At 40.8% G+C, this 21,366-nt stretch overlaps 1 protein-coding gene across 10 annotated transcripts in view; it reads right to left on the bottom strand.

The window, feature by feature from the left end:
- RAPGEF2 (Rap guanine nucleotide exchange factor 2) overlaps positions 1-21,366 on the bottom strand; it is a 251,319-nt gene that overhangs the window by 62,150 nt on the left and 167,803 nt on the right. The window contains exon 1 of one of the 10 annotated variants that reach the window (XM_084856374.1): positions 19,621-19,964. The exons of the other annotated variants lie outside the window; for them this stretch is intronic. Coding sequence (XP_084712500.1) covers positions 19,621-19,674 — 54 coding nt within the window. The 5' untranslated portion in view covers positions 19,675-19,964. Of the gene's footprint in view, positions 1-19,620; positions 19,965-21,366 lie in introns of those variants that run through there. 10 annotated transcript variants of the gene reach the window in all.

Raw genomic sequence — 21,366 nt, 5'->3', positions numbered from 1 at the left:
CTCCACTTCCTCCCATATAGGCTGAACCTTCTGACATTACTGTAGCAGCATGGAAGGAGCATACCCTGTAGTGGCCCCCATGCCCCTAAAGTAATTCCAGAACATTTCTTGGCCTATGAATCTGTATGAGATAGGATTGCCAGATATGAGCTAGGCTTGCAAAGTTTATGATGTTTCTCTCTTGTACAAGGCAAAGAACAGCCAACATCCTGGATGTATATATTTCAAGAAGAAAGTAGTACACAGCTTCTTGGTTTCCCCTTAGCAATTTTATGTATTTATTTAATGGTATTTCTATACTGCCTCTCCTAAGCCAACCAAAATTTACCAAAAAAATCAGTCATCATATTAAAACATAGTAAAGCACTAAAGGCAACCATAAAATCATAACAATTTAAAAAGCCAAGTTAAAAAGATGTGTCTTGACCCCTTTCTTGAATGCAGAGAAAGTGGGGAACAGAAACAACTTCAAGGCAATGTGTTCCAGAGTTTAACAAATCTCAACAAAAGAGATTTTGTTTCCTGCATGCCTGACAAGTTAGTCTCTGCAAGTGGGGGTGTCGTCAAAAGGGCCTGTCCTGCCAGTCTTAATAACCAAGCAGGTTCATACCAAGACAGGCGGTCCCCTCAGTTAGCCAGACCCCAAGCCATTTAGAGCTTTAAAGGATAGAACCAACACCTTGAATTGAGCCTGGAAAACAATCTGCAACAAGCGCAGTTCTTTCAATATTGGAGTGACGTCATCACAATACCTTGCACTGGTTAGCAGCCTAGCAGCTACATTTTACACCAACTGAAATCTCCAGATGCTCTTCAACAGTAGCCTCACATAACATGCACTGCAATAGTCTAACCATAACGTAACCAAGGCACGGATAACTGTTACCATGTCAGATCAACTCAGGAAGGGTCGCAGCTGGTGTACTAAAGATGCAAATATGTTTGTGACTATCACCCTTTCCCCACCTGTGATTATGATATCATTACCACTCGTCATAAATATTTTTACAACATCAAGTACAAATTCTAGCTCCAGAATTTCAGTACCTCTATATTCTCTCAGCCTTTTCCTTGAGAGAGTGTGTGGAAGGAATACATCAACTATAACTTCAGCAACTACCACTGTTGTGTTTTTCTCCTTTTTTTTAGAAAACCTTTTCATAAACCTTTATTAGGAACCTGCCACCACCCTCCTCCTCACAAGGAGAGAACCTTCAATTTCTGTGTGTGTGAGTGGGTGTAAATTCATAGGCTATAGCTTATTTCTTTCATAGTTTCATCTAACCGTTTTTCTGGTAACAAACAAGACCAAGAATGGCATGATTTGAAAGACCAATTCAAGAATGAAACTTTATTTACAAGGTATAAGATGTTTCAATGCAGTTTGAGTTTTATGTGGTAAAATTATTGTTTCAAGTTTTTATTAATGCCTTACCTACTCTACCCCTTCTAATAATAAGGCTTTAAAATAACAAATATACCTCCCTCCACCCACCTCCCAGGGTACTCTAACCACCCCCAAAGCTAGAGCTCAGTGCCCTAATCGTACCCCTCAGACAGCGAATCCCTATCTAACCCTCTAAAGAAAACCAAGTGCCTCTTATTCCCTCGTCCCCCCCAACTGAAAAAGGAACAGCCAATCAGGAAATACCATTTAAAATATGAACATTCTAACTCCCCGCTCCCCACTACTTTCCATAGCCTTTAGGAGAAAGGATATGTTAGAATACATCAATCATGCAAACAACCTTTCAAATATACAATTAAACAACAAAACAAAATACCACTTTATAACAGTGCTCCTCACCACTCCTGCCACTTGAAGATCCAGGGACAGCATAGATCCAGGAGTACTCCCAGACTATGAACCTGACCTTCCAGGAGGAGCACAACCCACAAGAACCTCCATCTTGTCTGGACTTAATCTCAGCTTGTTCACCCCTATTCAGCCACTTATTGATCTCAGGCAATGTTCAGGTAACAAAGAACAATAGAGCCGAGTGTCATCAGCACAGTGATGGAATCTCACTCCAAAGCTCTGGATGACCTTTCCCAGCGGTTAAATGTAGATGTTGAAAGAACACCAAATTAACTAGTGGTACGTCCTTTTCATGCTGCCCTTTCCTACTTTTTCTGAAGGTGTAGTCATGAACTGACCATAAGAACACTACTGAATCTGATCAAAGGTCCAACCAGATGCCTCCAAGAAGGCCACAAGCAGGACTTGAAGGCAATAGCCTTCTCTTCTTCTTCCCCAGCAACTGTTATTCAGTACCATGCTGCTTCTAAACAGCACAGTCCATGGAGTGGCGGGTGGGGCCCCGGAGCTGGGAATTCCATGCTACATGATATCATCTTTTTCCAATATTACTGTTAACAACAAAAACAACAAGGAGGCTTGTAGCATCTTAAAGACTAACCTATTAGCGATGGTATACATTTTTGTGGGCTAGAGTCCACTTTTTTCTATACCTATGTATATATTCCTGCCAACTGAAGAATGCTTTATCAATCTCTTGGAGTGGAGGAGTGGGTAGACTTCAGGCATACAGGATCTACTTTGATTTCTACTAGAATCCCGAGATCCACTAACCAGAGCCAGGTGCAAAAGGCACACATTTAGAGTTAAAGAATTCTGAGGCCAGGAATTTGTTCTGAGTACAAGAACTGAACTAAGCTTTCACACAGAAATCCACTCTTGGTTACCCTCCCCTCCCAACTTTCTTCATTTAGAAGACAGGAGTCATTCTGTTGTTGCCATTGTTAAACAACTGAGAGTCAGAAATACTTGCTGATCTACTCTAAATACTCAGAGATCTACTGGTCGAATCTGATCTACCTTCTGCCTATGAAACCTTAGGTCAAAATAAAGCTGATGGTTTTTAAGGGTGCCCTAAGCCTCTTTGTTGTTTTTGCTGCTACGGATTAACACAGATACTTTTCTGGAAGTTGTTCACAACAGAAATGACATCAGAAAGTGAGTGACCTTCCCCTCAATTCACCTGGCTGACAAAATCATTCACGATGCTTCTCCTTTAATCCTTACACAGGCTTCCTCTCCTGTCCTAGATCCAGGCACAAACTCTTTGTCCTTGCTTTCAAAGCCCTCCACGGCCTTCCTTGCCCCTTCCTGCTAATCTCTCTGCTCTTATATCCTGATATGTGCCTGCCCATTACCTTTGCACCTCCAGCTCCACCACCTTACACTGTCTACAGTTCTTCTGCTCCCTCAGAAGAGTCCACCCTTTCTCCCTTGCTTCACTGTATTCTTGGAACTTTCTCATAGAACACCTACCTGATGCCACCTCTCTTACATCATTCAAATTCCTCCTCAAATGTCACCTTTATGGTGAAGTCTTTGGCACAACTCCTAGTTCCCACATCCATCTACAATCAAGCCTGTAACTAAGCTTCGACATGTGCAAGTGGAACAAACACATAGTTCTCCCCTTCTTCTACTTCTCTTTGTTTTTCCTGTTCCTTGGGGAACAGACCTGTCTTCTTGTACTATGTAAAGCTCCATGGACACTGATGCCACTAAAATAAATAAATGTAGACACAGTCTAAGGTCAGACCCTATCCCCCTATTATTCCACTATTCTAAGCACTGTACTCCATACAACATTGTATTGGATTGATGAAATATTACGTGGCTTCAATTTTGTCCTCCAGATACTGTTATTGTATAATTCAAACATTTATATAAGATTAATTTTAGATAAGATAAGATTATGTTATATAAGATTATATAATATAAGATTAATTTCTGGAATAACGCTGGCAGTTGAACAATGAAAATAAGAAATAAGAACAGAGGTTGGTTATAACAAATAGTAGGTATTCATCTTACAGGATACTATTACAAGGCAATTCATTTCCCTTCTGAACCAAGTGAAACACTGGGAGGAAATATTAGTTGTATGGTTCAGCAATTTAAAGGGCAGCAGTCAATATACCTAATTACAGAATAATGAACTTATTTCTACTGAATTCATTTATAGACATGATGCACAGAGGAATGTCCAGTATAGTGTTAAATTTAACACAGGCATTTTACACTGGAATGCTACGCCCTCATTAATGTTTTCCTTTCATATAGTTAAGACAATACAGGGTAGTTACAATTCTTTCACATATACACCATTTCATATTGGCTCTAAGACCAGACTGGAAGAAAATATTGTCACCTTAAAAGGAGTGTGGACTCAAAATATAAATGTTTTTTTTTAATAATAAACATTGCCTTATAGTTTTATTTATCTATTACAGAAATAAAGGTAATTTCTAACACTTCAAGTTCATGGTTCAAAAAAAAGCTCAGTTACTAGCCAGATAACTATATCTGAAAATATATCTAGAAATATGCAACTTAAAACATACAGATCAGGAAAGTAGCTTAGTATCAAAGTAGAGGAATGCATTATATCTCAAAAATGATTTCAAACATAAGCTGTTGTAACAAATACTTTAGGATTAGCTGCTGAGGCCCTTTGTGACTTAAGATAGCAGGGGTCCTGCAGACCATTTCCTGTAGCTGCTCCAACTTTATGGAACAATCTTCTTATATGTTGCAATTAATAACTGGAGCATACTTGATGCTATAGCATCTTTGAAGCTAAGGGTTATGGATTTGATCAGTGCTGGAATGGAAGACCACAGACAGCCACATGTAGGCTGCTCTAAGCTTCCAAAGAAAGGCTGGGACATGTTACATGTGTAAATAAAACAAAAATTATTTTTGTCCCTGTCCTCATTCTTGTCATCATACTCATTGTCTTGGCATTCCCCACACTTACTTCATTCAGCAGGGCGGTTTGCACAATCACAGCAAGGGAAATAAGCCATGGTGGCTTATTTCCCCCACCACATGTGCTGTTCACATGCTGGCCAGATTTCCCTAATTGCCCTCTCTGGAGCAGCTTGCTGTATCATCTGAAACTGGGCAGCAGGGGTTGTTGGAGGGGGAAACAACTCTCAAACAATCCTACAACAGACCATGGGTTATTTGAGATTGCTGCCCCCTCAAACACAAGCCATTCCACCTAGATTCAGACTATATGGCAAATCATGACAACCCCCTGCTGGGGGATGAGTATTTAAAATGGCCACTGGCATGTACGATAACCCACCATGACTTAAACTACAGCAGGCTGCAGTGATCATGAGAACTTGATCAGTGCTTTTTATGTGGATAGTGGAACCTATTAACCATTTAGCATACAAGATGATAAGTAAACATATCCTTATCACCCACCTCTACAGTGTAAGAGGAATACTTAAGAGGACTTCTTAAATTCAAATTCACACCTTTTGGCCACAGTCCAATGAAGAGTTAAGCACACCAAATCTGTGTGGGATAACAGCATCTGAATTCATTTATGGCAATCTGAATTTTGCTGTGATTATCCAAATCAGCTTTTAAGTTTGTATCAGCCTTGTAGGCCTTTTGAAGGCACAATTGATTCATTATTCATTTGCGTCCCATTAATCTTCTCCTTTGAATGCTGAGATCAAGAAATTGTCTTTATATGCAATTGTAAAACTGCCTTATTGATCAGATATTATAAAGTCATATTTTACAGTCCTTTAAAAAGACAAAACAATGGATACTCCATTCGATACTCCATAGATATATTCATGGATAGCATTGTTTTGAGATCCTCTAATGACTTTGCAAAGGAGGAGGAGGAGACTAGCAAGTACCATGGCATTCTAACAAGCAACAGGCAATGAGGACTATATTCCCAGTTTCCCACTTTGAGATTGGGATGGAGGAAGCACAATCAGATCCACTACAGTTAGGGAACTGCTGGTATAACAGCTACTGGGCAATAAAGAAGCAGTATTAATGAGATCCAGTTGGTATCCCATCCAGTTATCCTCTGATATTTAAGTAGCATTAACAATTAAAGTATGATTTTAATAATGGGAATGTTAAAGGCAAGGGAAAGCTAAGACTTGGCTTACTTTATATTCTCTCATTTCGGAATAAAACAATCAAGATCAAAACTATTTCACTGGCTTTAAAAAAAAAAGTTCAGTATTCTTGCAATACTTGCAATAAATGCAATACTTGCACTTCAGACCATCAACACATTTTAAAATTTAGACCGATAATTTAATAGTGGTGAGAAATAGGGCTAAAAATACATTAAAAATATGATTATCATTGACATATTAGAAGATTTTCATTTTGTAAGGGTAGTTCTGATATTTGGGGGGCTCTAAGCAACTGGGCGTCAGTGTACTTTGCTGAGTTATGCACCACTGAAGTAAAGGTGATGTGGCAATGCCACTTGTTGTTGTCCTTCAAGACGACATGGACTCTACAGGACAGAGAAGTAAAGCAAGAACATTTACTAAGTATCAGGCTCAGTAAGGGTACCACAGAGAGCAAAGGTCAATGTAATAGGACATTTAGATCAGGCTAGTAGCAAACGGAAGGAAAAGGAGAATGGACAAGCAAGAGTAGACAAGAAGGCAAGGAGAATTCTCTGTGTTTCACAATGTTTCCTTTTAGAGTCACTATTCTGTGGCTGCTGCCACTGCCTGAAAAACCATTGCTTGAGGCAAGCACTGCAGCTGTTGGTATGTGGGGAGGACAACCGAAGTCTATGTAAAACTCCTACACAAACAGCAATCTATATCCTTGTGTGCCTTGAGGGATGCAGCATATTTTCTAAGTACTTGATGCATGGAAAATGCTTCAGATTTCTATTCCCATGACACAGAAGCAGAAAATGCCGCAGAACATCTTTGAGTCTATTCCTGCAAATGACACATACATCACCACACTGCCATGCCTCCTCCTGTGGCAAAAGAACTGAGAATGTTTGCATGGCAGCCATTTCAGCAGGTCACCTTCCAGTAGCAAGCACATTTGAGTTAAAACTTAATTGTTGATTTATGACAGAGCTAAAATGGCCACAGCCATCATAGTTCCTGTTGTCAAAGATTAGCAAGGTATTTTTTCAGTCTTTTGCAAGCAGCACAGTTCTCAGTTATTTGCCACATTAGTCATGCTCCTGTCAGGACTGGTGGCCAAAAGGTGGACAGGCTACTGATGGTTCAGTAGGCTTAGGGAGGCACTCCACAAATTATGGAGGGAAAAATAGAGGAGCTTAATAAAATCCACAAACCCCAATCCTCAGCTCCTCCAATTTTAGCCAAATTATGCTCCCTCCCTAGTAGCCATCTAAAAACAGTAGCTAAGAGGACTAGGGGGAAGGAAGGGGACACGTCCCCGTTTAGGATCCATTAATTTGAGCACTGTTGGCAGGGCTTCCAAGCACTCTGTAGCAGCTTGGCCAGTCCAAAGTCAGTATTTATGTAAGACCTGATAAGACCTTATTGACCCTGCATGTCACCTGATCCTACTAGGTTGAAAGGCACAGTACATCTCTTGGCCATCAATAGGGTGGTGATGCAGAGCAGCAGAGATCAGCCCAGTCATTCCCTCCTCCTGCAAAGAGAAAGTGCCTGGATTCTACTTCCATTGTCCCTGGGTTTGAGATGCCTGGTGCCTTAGAGTTACTGTCAAATATTTGAAGGACAGCACTAAACCAAGGCACACTCTTTAAATAAACAATCCTAACATAAGCTAATTAAAAACTAGGCAAATTTGTTTAAGCTTAGAAATAAGTTCTCACCATATCTCCTCCCTATATTTCCAGTTGTGAAAGGGAGCCTCCCATTTCCTGGTAGCTAGCGTGAAAGGAGGAACATAAATCTGCTCATTAAGACATCAGATTCCACATGTTTTTTTCAGAGTATTTCTAAAATCACAGCGCAATGAGTCGACAACTGGCTACCGCTACCACAGCCTGTCAAGGAAAATGGGAAGTAAATAACAGTACATGCCACATATTTAGTGTATACAGGATGCCTCCATTCCAACTGTTCAGATAAGCAGAGAAACCAGATAACAGGGAACAACAGTGAGGAGTATGAAGTAAGTTTCCAACTCATTTACTATTTTTGTGTATTTATGACCAACTTGTTCCATCTTCTTATATAAAAAATAAATTAAACACTTCTCCCTCTTGATTGTGTGAGCTTCCAGTGTGCACATGCTCTCTGGAATGCACACTGACTGAGCCCAGAGACTGAGAAGCTGAAATGCCTCCTCAAATGACTCACTGGATTGGCCTTGCACTTTTCACCACTGCCTGCTTAGAACTCTGATTAGTCTTCCCAGGGGGTCTTCTCGGTGGTGATACCCCACTTGTTTATTAAACATCCATCCCACCTTTCCACTAAAAATACAGCTTAGGTGGCTAACAATAAGAAAATATAGAAAAAATATAAAATTGTAATTAAAATATAAAATGCAACAATTAAAAAACCAAACAGCAACCACCAATTAAAACTTACTTCAGTAAACAAGTCAGCTTAAAAGCCAAGCACCTGTCTGAATAAAACTGTCTTGTCTGCTGGCGGAAGGACAATAGATCTAGCCTGGCCTCCTTTAGCAATGAGTTCCAGAGTCTGGGGGAAGCTGCTAAGAAGGCCCTCTCTTGTGTTCCCACCAAACAGGCCTCTGAGGATGGCAGAAACTCTTATGAGTTTCTTAAAACCTGGGCAGGCTCATGTGGGAGACTGAGGTCTTTCAATTAACCTAATCCCACACTGTCTAGCTTTATAGGTCTTACCAAGGACTTTGAATTGCACCCAGAAATGGGTCAGTAGCCAATGAAGCTGTTGTAACAAGGGAGTCACATGCTCCCTATAACCAGTCCTAGTTAATAGTCTGGCTGCTGCAGCTGGACCTGCTAAAACTGCCAAACAATTTTCAAAAAAAGCCCTATATAGAACACATTACAGTAGTCCAAACGGGATATAACTCTGGATTCCGCCAATGGTCATTATGGTCAGAACTGACATTTCCAGGAATAGATGCAGACGCTGTACTAGCCTTAAGCTGGTCAAATGCACTCCTGGTCATCACCAAAACCTAGGCATCCAGGTTCAGGGCTGAATTCAGGAGTCCACCCAAACTTCAAGCCTGAGTCTACAAAGGAAGTGTAGCTCCATTCAAGACAGGCAGAATCCTATTCCCTGATTTGCCTTTTGATTGACCAGGAGCACCTCTGTCTTGTCTAGATTAAGCTTCAATCTATTCTCCCTCATTCATAATTGCTTACAGAATTCTCTCCTCAAGAAGGCTTGCCTAGCACCCATAAATTTTATTTATGCCAGTTTTTGTCTGTAACAATTTCCAGAGAGGTATCTGTGTTATTGGGTTGCAACAAAAACAACAGAGTCTTGTGGCATCTCAAAGACCAAGGACAATATCAAATGTTGCTGTTCAGCCTCCGCTGGTTCCACTATATTTGCAGGACCCACTGCTTATGCAATGGGGAAGTTGTGGTTCTAAAAGTAACCCTGGAAATGAGTGGAAACGTTCGTTTCTGGAATGGAACTGGTCAACAGAGCTCCTGTCTGCGAGCTTTGTGCCCTTCTGGAAATTAGCATTTCTGCTCGTTTCAGATTGCTTCAGGAACCATTCTGCTAGCAATAGGTCCTGCTAGCAAGCAGGCAGTATTGGATACTGCCCTAAGTTTATTAGGACATAAACTTTGTGAATCAGAGCCCACTTCATCAAATGCACAGAATGCCATCTTGAATTGGTGTTAGTGTCAGTATGTGTATCTCACACAAACACACACAGAAAGAGAAGGGGGGCTTGTTCACACGTCACGTTAACCCATGGTGGCTTATAAGCTACACACAGTAGCTTATTTTGTAAATAGCCTACTGTGTCCCATCACACGATCTGACAAATAAGCAGTTTATTCCCCCCCCCCGTCCCTTCTCCCCCTGTAGTCCTCCTGCCTGGCAGGTATCCCAGCTTCCTTTGCAGTGGAAACCATATCCCGCCATCCCTCATGCTGCCGTTACCTCAACAGCCTGTCTCTGACTGGTCCACTTTGCGCCAGGAGTGTCATCTTCTACCTCTGCTGGTTCCTAGCCCTTGTTCTCAACCTGTGTTGCTACTTACCAGCTACCCCAATTGCTTCCCTTCCCACTCCTATCCCCTCTTCCTCAGTCCTTATTACTTTCCCGCCACCCCAATTTTCAAGCCTTTGACAGCCACCCCCCCACCAGCAGAAAACCAACAATACAAAATAAAAATATATTTTATTGGCATACAAAGCAGCTTAATTGACTTATTTAGCTTGCTTAATAATTGGCTTGCTTAATATTGCTTTGAATGTACCAAGGCGCTATTTGGCATCAGTTCTGGGTGGGGGGGGGCACTGAATGGCTAGCTTGGGGGCTGTCAGTGGCAGTGAAAAGTTGAGGGGGAGAGTCAGGCTAGTGGGTTATAGGAAGGGGAAGAAGCGACCAAACAATATAAGTTATAGGAAACTGCCAATTCTAATAAACAATTAAAAACAAGGTTTTAATAAAATATTACAAACAAGGTTAAAAAGATCTACAAACAGTCCTCAAGTATTCCCTACATACATACTATAATAATTGGTATCTATATCTGGGCTATATGAATTTTACAATACCCCTGTCCCATACGTGTTTCGAACCTAAACGGTCTTCATCAGTGGGAAAATAAACGCAAATTACAGCCCATATAATCACCAATTACAAATAATGTCTCATAATTATTTGTAATTGTCTCATAATTGCAGAAATTCTACATAAAGCTAACAGTTTTTAATCTAGTAAGATTGTTGGCTTCTTACCAAGTGGTATGTATGTGTGTCTCCTGGAGAAGGGAGTCTAAACATTTCCTCCCATACCCAAGATGGTAAAGTTTTTCCATCAATATATACTGAGCAGGACTGTATTTAGCTCTATTCCAAGAAAGAAGATTTTTAACACTACATCCTACTCCACCATACAGCTTCGATGCTGTGAGTAGTGGGAAGGGAGGGAAAGAAGTATCTGCTGAGTTGGGAAGGGATGGCCTGCCAGAAAAGGAGGGATGCTTACATGTTGGGAACATTGCACCAGAAAAGGGTGGGGAGCCTCCAACTCCCTGAAAGTTTGCATGAATGGGACAAAATTTAATATACAGTTTCTCCTTATAGGGAGGCACAAGATGCATTACTGTGTAACTGTGTGACTTCGCTTTTCCATGAAAAATTGAGGATTTAACCACAGGTTAAACTGTTTGGGAAGCATGTGAAAGTGGGGGAGCTGATTTGGAGCGGGAGACACAGTTGAAAGCGGCAGGAAAACAAGTTTGCTCAAAGACACTCTGCCAATTAGACACACATGCAAGCGAAAGCAACTTTGCAGAGTGCATGGGGGGGGAGTCAGGCGGCGAAGGGGTTGGAGTGCACGCGACAGTGCAATCTGTTGCTAGGTAAATCTCAAAAATAGAGATCGCTTGAGAGAAACAGAGTGGCAGCAGTGTTTTTTATTGCTCTTCCCGAGTGGCTCTATATTTATTATTACATTTATATCCCACCTTTTTTCCTCTTTTAAGGAACTCAAGGCAGTGTACATAATCCTCCTCCTCTCCATTTTAGCCTCACAACAACAACCCTGTGAGGTAGGTTGGGCTGAGAGTCTGTGACTGGCCCAAAATCACCCAGTGAGCTTCCATGGCTGAGTGGGGACTAGAACCCGGATCTCCCAACTCCTAGTCCAGCACTCTAGCCACTACACCACACTGGCTATAGGTGATCATCATAACCCATGCTGGTGCAACAGATGACACACTAACCCACCATAGGTAAATTAATCCTTACTGCAGACCACGGGTTCTCAGGGTAGCTTATTCAGGGGAACTAAGCCACCATGGGTGGACAAAAGATCTCACAGATGACACACTAAGCCACGCCATGCTAAGCCTATGGAAAATAAACTTTCATGGGTTAGCATGGTGTGCAAACCCAGTCAGAGAGAGAGACAGAGAGAGGTGTAGAGGGGAAGGTAAGGTCAGCATGAGGTTAGAAGGGAATTTCTTTCGTTCTGCTCTGAGATCACTGCTAACTCTGGTCCATGAAAGCTTACACCATCATAAAGGTGTTTATTTTTACAGAGCCACAAAACTTTTGGGGATTTATCTGCTGTTTCATGCTTTCTAATTTTATTATTCTGTTATATTTGTTTTGCTTATTGTGTAAACTGCCTAGAAAATATTTACACTGAAGAGTGGCAAAAGTATTTTAAAAATAATGGAGGGAGCAATCCTATGTCCCCTAGACAGCGTCTGGGGGACACAGGATATTTGAGATTCCTGGATTCAAGGCACCGAAGCCAGGAAACCGAGCTCCTCAACCTCTCCCCCTCACAGCCGGCACGGAAAGAACCACACCAGCTGCTTCTACAAGCCCATAAACACAAGCTCAGGGGTTAAAGGGGGTGTGTCAGTGGCTAGGGAGGGGAGGAAACTGGAGACCCAGGGACCTGAGCTATCCCAGCCTCCTTCCCTCCATGTCCCTGAAGCCTTTGTTAGACGTGCAAAAATGCTTGTCTAGCTAAAATGCAGAACAGGGGGCACAACATGCCTCCTGCTCTGTATTGGATACAAATAAGCCTTCAAGTTAGGAGGTTTATGAATACCCAGGGCGGATCTGATAGGACTGCATCCTAAATAAATCTTTATTGTGATGTGGACAAGTGAATAGTTCTGTGGGGCTTGTCTTTAGTGGTTTTAGGGGAGAGAAATGCACACACATCCAACACCAGCTTGATACTGCTGCTATAGCCTGTCAGGAAGATCAAGTCACCTGATGGGCTGCAACTCACCTAGGAGAAGGAAGAATATTTCACACCTTTCCCCAAAGCCCAGTACCATCCTAATGTGAATGGGGTTCAGGCTCCTAAGTTCAACACAGCAATGCCTCTCACATCATGCCAACAGCTTAGAAGGAACGTGTCTGGTCGAAAGCACTCCCTCCTAACTCCTCAAGCCAAAACTCCTTATCCAACACCTCACTACTGTGTCTGAGCTGGCAATAATTTCCATCCTCTTCATGGTCCATGACACCTCCAACAATGCCATGAGCAGGGAAGAAGCAGAGAGTGGTTTTATCAAATGTTGAGACATACACTGTTTATCACAAAGCGGTGGGGGGGGGGAGGTGCTAATCTAACTCAGCTAAACAGGAGGATGGCAAGCTAGATGTTTTTGCCTACCATTCTGTAGTTCAGAACAGCAGCACATATTCTGGTGAACACTAACAAACTACGTCATCTCCAGTACTCAGCCTCCTGACATCAGTTCTCCCTTGAGGGGTAAGTTGTTTGATCAAATGTAGGCAAGTGACTGTAATAAAATAGCATGCCATTGTACTGGAAGGGGTCCAGATTAAAGTTGCCCATCAACTTCCCAGTATGACTGTGATATGAATGAAGAAGGATAGAGGACAGTTCCTATGGAACCCCATGCAAAAGTGGCTGAATCTGAAAGGAGCTGTCGTTCTGCTGGAAACCTAACCAGAAGAGAAGAGAGCCGCTGAGAATAACCCCACAGTTGAATCAATGCTGTATAAATGTATGTATTTAGCGAACTTTGGCCACAGTCCAAAACACCGTCTGACTAACTGGGTGATCAATGGGGCTTTTGGTTTTCTTTTTCTAACAGCAGCCACATCCTATAGCAAACACTTTTGGAAACACACCGGAGGTGAAATGCAAGTTGTGATAAGGGACAGAGGCCTGCCATTTAGAAGAAAAGATACCAAGAAAAGAGATCCTAGTGAACTTCATCAAGTTCAGGCTCAGAAAACATTGGGATCTTGTAAATGCCCATTTCAAAGGAAAGGAAAGTCTCTCAAGTTCCTCAAATTCTTTTCTAGCTCCAATTAAAATTTGAGGTAGAGAAAATTGCTGACACCCTTTGTGCCAGTACCTCTCCTCCAAACACCCCATTCCTTTTAATTACTGAACTAGTGGCGGCAGAGGCACACAAGGAGAAAGGAAGGAGGACTGCCCCTTTCCCCCTCCTTCTATGTCCACCCCACTCTACAGAACAGCACTCCAGAAGGAAAGGCATGGTGGCCTTTGGGATGCTATAGCTCTTGGAAAGACTACCAATCCCATGAGCCACCACACCTTTCCTCCTGGATCACTGCTCTACAGAGTTCCAGGATGAGACGGGGAGGAGAATGGACAGACCTCTCATTTCCTCACTGCTGCTGCCACTGCTAAACCAATAAGTAAAGGTTTGTCAGGCCCTTTTTTTGCAGGTCTTCAGAAAGACTCTTAAGACCCACCTGTTTTCACTGACTTTCCCATAATCTGTGGGCTGTGGGTTTGTGTGTGTGTTTTTTTAAAGATATGTTTTTATCGTATTTCATTGTGTGTATATATATGTATGGCGTATTTGTATACTTTTGTATTTGTTTTACCCCGTATGCTACCTTGAGAGGGTTTGACCCTTAAAGGAAGCCTAAAAATATTTATTTATTTATTTATTAATAAAAAATAAAAAAGGAGGGGCATGTTTGGGGAGTAGCTGGCTGGCAGGGAGGGTGTTTTGGTGATGAGTTGGGCTTGTGGGAAGGAGGTAGGATCATTTTCCAAGCCTAGCATGGAAATGGTGAAAAATGAGCTCTCTCCCCCAACACTTTATTTTAAAAAAAACTTGAATAATTTTGAACTTCAGTTACTTTGAAGGAAGCTGGGAAAAGTCACCCATTTAGTCAAGAATCCTGCTGGATGTTGATTTGCAAGCTGCTATGTACTAACTTTCTGAACTGTGACTCTCCAGACCTACTGGTAATTCTAATAACATTAGCATATACATGTAGCTGGCACTACAGGTATGGAATCATACTGCTAATACCTGGAAAGAGTCTGGTGAAACTGGCTACCCCTCAACTGCCTCAACACCATCTCCTCTGAAATTAGACAAATAGAAACATACAAGAAGATTGCCCAAGTTGTTCATATTACTTGAAGAACCTCCAGCATTTGTTCCTCCAAAACAAAATGTTGTCAAACCCACACATTCACAACTCTGCACTTCAAAAGCAACATTTACATAATTACACATTGCATCAGCTCACCAAGTAACAATAAAACATTGTTGGCAATCCCAAAACAATACAATGCAAATTTACTGCAAGCAAACCTACAAGAGCTTTAATATATAGATAATTCTTTCATACCAGCTAGCATTATGAGATGAAGCTTCAAAATGATGTTTAAATAAAATAATTTTATTTACAGTACAGTATTCTTCAGGTGTTTCAGCTCCTCACCTTTTAGAACAAGATGCATAAAACAACATGTTCTAAGTGACCTATATGGAACAAGAAATTTTAGCCCCTGAAGAAGGCAACATGTTGATGTGCATATGGAATACTGTAAATACCATTCTTTTACTCCGATTATCATTCTGAATCTTCACATCTACTCTTTTTAGGGAAAGGCTCCTTGTCCTTTGAGTGCTGCCCCTGTCTTTTTTCTGTTGCCGTTATGAGATACACAAAGTGGCAGAATTACGGCGAAGTTGCTTTTATAATCAGTTTAACTTGCTTGGTTTGTTCCAAATGGATCTACACAATTCTGGTATCCTAGGAGTCAGTAACTCCAAAGAGTGGTTACCAAGATTTTGATGATGGTGATGATGATGATGTTACTATTATCATCATTTTGGCATCAACATACTGCCTGAAAAGGCCCAGAGAAATGGTGATAGTAAAAGTAGCACCATTAATATTTGGGTGCTTGAAAGTTCTTTGAAGCTTGATATCTACACACAGGCTTCCAAAATACTACAGGACAACATGGCTATTTGAATGTGTGCCATCTCTGACTACTGAATAAAGGCAATGGAAATATGTTACATTCAGTGCTAGTGGACTTTTTAAACATCTGCCAGGGTGTAGATTTTACCAGTTTCCCTTACAGATGCCTTACACAGCACAAGATATAGATAACCTATATCTAAGTAATAGGTGGTTACTACTGACTAACTAGGAAAAAGGCCCCTAAAATTGCAAATTCATTTACTAGATTCTGGGAGTTGAATCATCTACAAGCCAACAGATACGAGGTTAAGTAGATACAGATACATTCAACAACTTTGATGATTACAGAATGATAGTTTATTGGTATGTTAATTTGGCAAATTGACTATTTACTACATGGGGTATACATGACACAGATTCTATGAATATTCCATAAGTCTGACAAAGTCAGAGTTATGAAGTTTTCGAGTAGTGCAGCAATTCACAAATATATTGGAATGCGGAAAAGAGTTTTTGGATAATCAAGGCACAAAATAATATTAACAGAGGGCTCAAATTGTCCAACGGACACTATATAGTTTCAGCCTCTAAACACTTTATTCATATTAGATACAGAATATATAGGAATTCAATAAAAACACATATATTTTCACATATGTTTCACATATATGGTCTCCTACAGCGACTGATGTATATGAGAAGAAGAAAAAACCTAAGTGCTGCCCAACTAGCTTCTACTAGTGTTCATTTATAAGATTTATATCCCACCTGGAAGTCAAGCAACTGCTTGAGCAGGACACTTAGCTATTGCCCCATAAATGCTTGTCTGAATAAAAATGTTTTCACACTTCTAAAAGCCTGTGAGGTTGGAATATGGCAATCCCTTTTTCATGAGGGAATTCCAAAGCCAGGTTGCTATGAGGGTGAAACTACTGGCATATCCTTGATATTGCACTTCACAGATAGGTGGAATTCAGAGTAGACTCTCTCCTTCTGATTCCTTCAGTCACATTACTTTGTACTTAGGCAGTGTATGACTTCATTAAGTTTTGCACATTATGCTACTAAGATGCATATTGAAAAGTGGGGTAATCTTAGTATAATATGAACTCTTTTTTTCTGGGAAGCAACAATGGGAGAGGGCCTCAAGCTCTGCTTATAGTGGAGGCATCTGGTTGGCCATGTTGGAACTAGGATGCTGAACTAGATAGACCTTTGGTCTGATCCAGCAGGGCTCTTGTGTTTGTTTGTACCATTCCTGGTTGTCTAAAATCCTGGCAAATGTCTGCCTGCCTTGTTGGGGATGCACTCTCGGTTGTGGAAAAAGTATCTCTACCGACAGACACAACTCTGTACATCCACATTCATTCTTGATATTTTGCATGGTGGTCTTTGATTCTTTCCTTAGTGCGAGAAGCCTTGGTTGCTAGGCGTGCAAACAGGTCTGAGATGAGAGTAAGGATTGCAGTTATGGCTGCTGTTGTTGCACTGATAACTCCCTAAAGCAGGGGAAGGCAGTGTTATCCCTCTATGCTGTTACTAGGGAAAGATGACTGGGAAAGTGGCTCTGTCCCAATGAAAGACTGAAGTCCTCCCCAACCCATGCCCCACTCCAGGATTTAAGATGGTACCATCTACAGCAGAAAAGTGATCCACGAAAAAAAGGTGAACCTACAGATTCACAGAGGTGGGTGACATTATTATAAAAAAATATCTAAAGCATGAATCAAGTTGGTAGCTGTTTCTCTCCACAATTCTCTGTCAACCCATGGCAAAGAACGTGAATTACTTACATAAAATCTAGTGATATTCTAAGTATTTGTTTTGCATTTCTAAAACAACTGTATTTTATTTTAGAAATATTAACAATCATCTGATTCAAGTTTCATCTACAATAGTTTTCTAGCATCCATATATGTCTCCCTTTTCACATATGGAACATCACTTTTGTACACTTTTAATTATATTTTGGTGCATTTTCATGCATACGGAAAACTTCTTACTCCACAATATCCTTATTGTGGCATCAGCAGGACTACTATAGAGCCAGTGGTCTGAAGAATGTAGCATGTTAAATGCTTTTCAAAACCCATACCTGCAGACTTTAAATAATTTTTAAAATATAGTTTAGTGACTACTCTCAAACACTTAAGTAATACAAATAACTGGGAAATCAGAATACAGTTTAAGATTTCTGATGGTTTTGTAAAACCTTAAATAACAAATCTAGGCCACAATTCGGACAGCCATGCAAGTAGATTGGTACCGCCCAAAGGGGCTTTTGACCTCTATTTCTGAAGCAGCCACCTCCTGCACAGCATGGCAAACTGCTTTGGAAACTCGGGGGAATTTCCAAAGCAGTTTGATCACTGCGGCATGGGGAGAAGGGACAGGTAGGGGGGTCTGCCACTCAAAGAAAAAATTAAAAGACAGAAGCTGTTTTGGGCATACCTAACAGCTCTCTGGACTGTGGCCTTAAATATTTGGCACTCAAGGCCCACACTCTTAAAGATTTTCTTTTCTGCCTATGAACACTATTTTCACAAACAACAAACAACATCTACCTATGGGATTACTGCATGACAGGTGTAGTTGACTCGTGGGATCAATTAAAAGGGCTAGCATTTATTTCTTGCTCCTTTTAAATTATGCCCATTTTCATCAAACATTATTGCACTTTAAGAAGCTCATAGTGTGCTAGACCAAAATTACACAGACCTTTCATGCAAGTAGAGCATAATATTGCTTACAGAAGCATTCCACTTCACTATACGCCTTGAAGACATCTTAACTTTAAAAGAAAAATGAAGTCAGAAGTTCAACTGATGCATACCGTATATAAAATATAATATTTCAAAGTTCTCTATTTAGAAGCAAGTAACTTCCATTTAAAAAATATATAAAATACCAAAGTATTAAATCAAAACTGATACTACAGCAGCATCTGTTTCTCCTACTAAAATTCAACAGCAAAATTATACCCACAATCAAAGTAAAATTAGCATGAATACACATAGTTACAATTTAGAATTAAATTTAGGGAAAGCCTTTTCACAAAGCAAGCAGATTTTGCTATACTTACTGAGTGTTTCTCCTGCTGGCCCATAACTCCATGGTTAGCTGGGATTGCAAGAGGTTTCATAATGAACAAACATATGCTGAACTGAATTTACACATCATGTACCAATTTCTCATGGATAGCAAATCATCCTCTACTGCATTAAATTAAACAAACAAAAACCGGGGGGGAAACAAGCCAAGAGCTCAAAGTGTCGCTCACAAAATCTCTCACACTTGTAGGGCAGAAAAGCAATCCAAACAGCAGCATTTGTCTCCATTTTTATAACACTTGAAGTCTTAAGCATGCAAGGATGTAAAGAGCCTGGCAACACCATACATATCCAGCATTCTTCTACAAGAACGAGAGCATTCCCTGAGAGCAAAAGGGAGGAAAAAGAGGAGGAAAAAAAGCTAAAATGGCTGACTGCACACAGACTCCCTCAAAAAAGCTTAATACAGTATTATATTAGTCAGGGTGCAGGAACTAGCTTCCTGCATTCAGCCAAGCATTGTTAATACTCCTGTTTAATTTGCAATCGTAGTAATAGAGAGCCCCTCATCCCCCATTTAAAAAAAAAAATCGGGGCAGAGCATGTGAATAGGGACCTCCTCCCTGGCTGCTAATGATGCTGACAGGGTGACCAGTGATCTCTGTTCCACTCAACTAACCAAGTTCGCACAATTAATCCAAGCAGCATGACATTGACGGACATTTAATTTAATGATGCCTGTCCCTCACATTCAAGGAAACCATGTCTACCAGCAAGAGAGTCACTAAGGGGAAAAAAAAAACAAGCAAAAAAACACCAAAGGCACATACACAGAGAAAAACCTAGAGAATCATGAGTCTGAATGTAATACGCCAATATAATTACGTTATTGTGCTTACTTTGGAAGACCATGGCTGCAGGCAGTTGGCATAGCAACGCACAAGGAAAGCCATTTCCTGGGTAGAAAGAACGCTTCCTTTTCTAAATAAAAAATTCCTCTTAGGATACAAACGGCATTGCTGCTTCCTGCAGAAAGCAAAGACACTGTAGTCTGTCTCTTAACCTGCACACAGGCACACTCAATGCAGTTCTAATGATGTAAGTGGATCTCACACTGCCTCCCTCCCTCTCCCCCTATACATCGGAATATTCAACTCAAATGGAAGACACATTCCTTGCGGCTCGCCCCCTCGGCTGCTTAACTATTTCACTCATTAAGGTACAGATGGACAATTCAGATAGAGTAACAAGCGCTTGCCTGTATTATGTCAGCTTCTGTAGGTCAAGCAAATCCCAGAGGGGAAGGAATCCATTGATTGCTGGCTCCAATGAATACCACTGAAGGCAGGGTGGGAATAAGGAGAAAGACTTACTTGAATAGGCTCTGAACTAAATATCATTTTTCACCAAGGTGAATATAAAGCAGTGGTGTTGGCTGACACCTCCTCTCCCCCTCCCTCACCCAAAAATAATGTTGCAGCAAAGCTGTAAATATCTCTATCAAGTGTTTGTTAATAACACACTTGACCAGCTTTCATGGGCACACAGGTATGATATTGTACAGGCTTCAGGTAACAGTGAACTGAGGGGGGCATGGCCACAAATTATCACAATCCTCAGTTGAAATTTGCTTAAATAAAGTATCCCAATTTGCCACAGAGGGTGAACATGCGCTTTTCATTAAAATAGGTGCACAGTTCACAGAATACAGTGCTGGAATAGGCAGACACACTCTTAATTTATACAGTTACAACATGCCTCTTGAAGCAGTATTTCATTTTTAAAATGGAGAAATTAACCTAGCCACTCCCATGTAAAACTAGCTCTATCACCACAGCATTGTGGCACAGGAACTAAGCAGAAGGGCACACTCCAGCCACAGAAACCAGTATTACATTTGTATATTAAATATTACAAACAACACAATTCCATTCCATTTTTATTGTGCAAATCATCACTGAGAGAAATATTAAAGGCTGGTTTTGACAATTTTTATTATCAAAGTATGACCACTTTTACACTTACAACAAATTCCTAAAATTGAATCCCATGTATGTGCAGAACTTTGCTGGATTTGGGAGAGAATGGGAGGGACAGACTGCTCATTTCTGCTACTGCAGTAGTGAAAATCAACATTAACACATGTATTCATAAATACAGAAAAGTGTTTAATATAGAGGCTACAGCTGCCTCTTCTAAACTCATACAGCCTCTGTTAGTTTATCTAATTTGCCATATAGTAGTGCTTTGCTATACTGACTGCAGATCAAAGAGGCTAAAAGCTCACTTGGCAAGCCAAAAGGTGATGCCTTAAAAGTCTGTTTTTATAAAACCATTAGAAAAATGTTTCAAATATTTGCAACTTTACTGTGAGATTTTACTATGATTATTTTGGCAGCTGACTACAGTCATTTGAAGCAATTGTCTTCAAACTGATCTTTAGCTGTGGCTGCAGGTATAGCCACAGAATACACATGGTGGTTGCAGTGTGCCTGTCACTGCCCCCTTTCACACATTTTTATGGTTGCACACCTCTTCCCTTTCTTCATGGAAAACAGAGCAAAAGAGGAAGCCCCCCCGCCCCAGGTTCTTTTGTAAAGGACCAGCTGAGCAACTGAAGCCTCCATCAAAGGTACTCATGCTGC

The sequence above is a fragment of the Heloderma suspectum genome, chromosome 5 (genome assembly GCF_057233095.1).
Source record: "Heloderma suspectum isolate Gila_16-S chromosome 5, 16-S_ref, whole genome shotgun sequence".
Classification (NCBI taxonomy): Eukaryota; Metazoa; Chordata; class Lepidosauria; order Squamata; family Helodermatidae; genus Heloderma; species Heloderma suspectum.
This window is presented reverse-complemented; position numbering and strand designations above follow the sequence as displayed.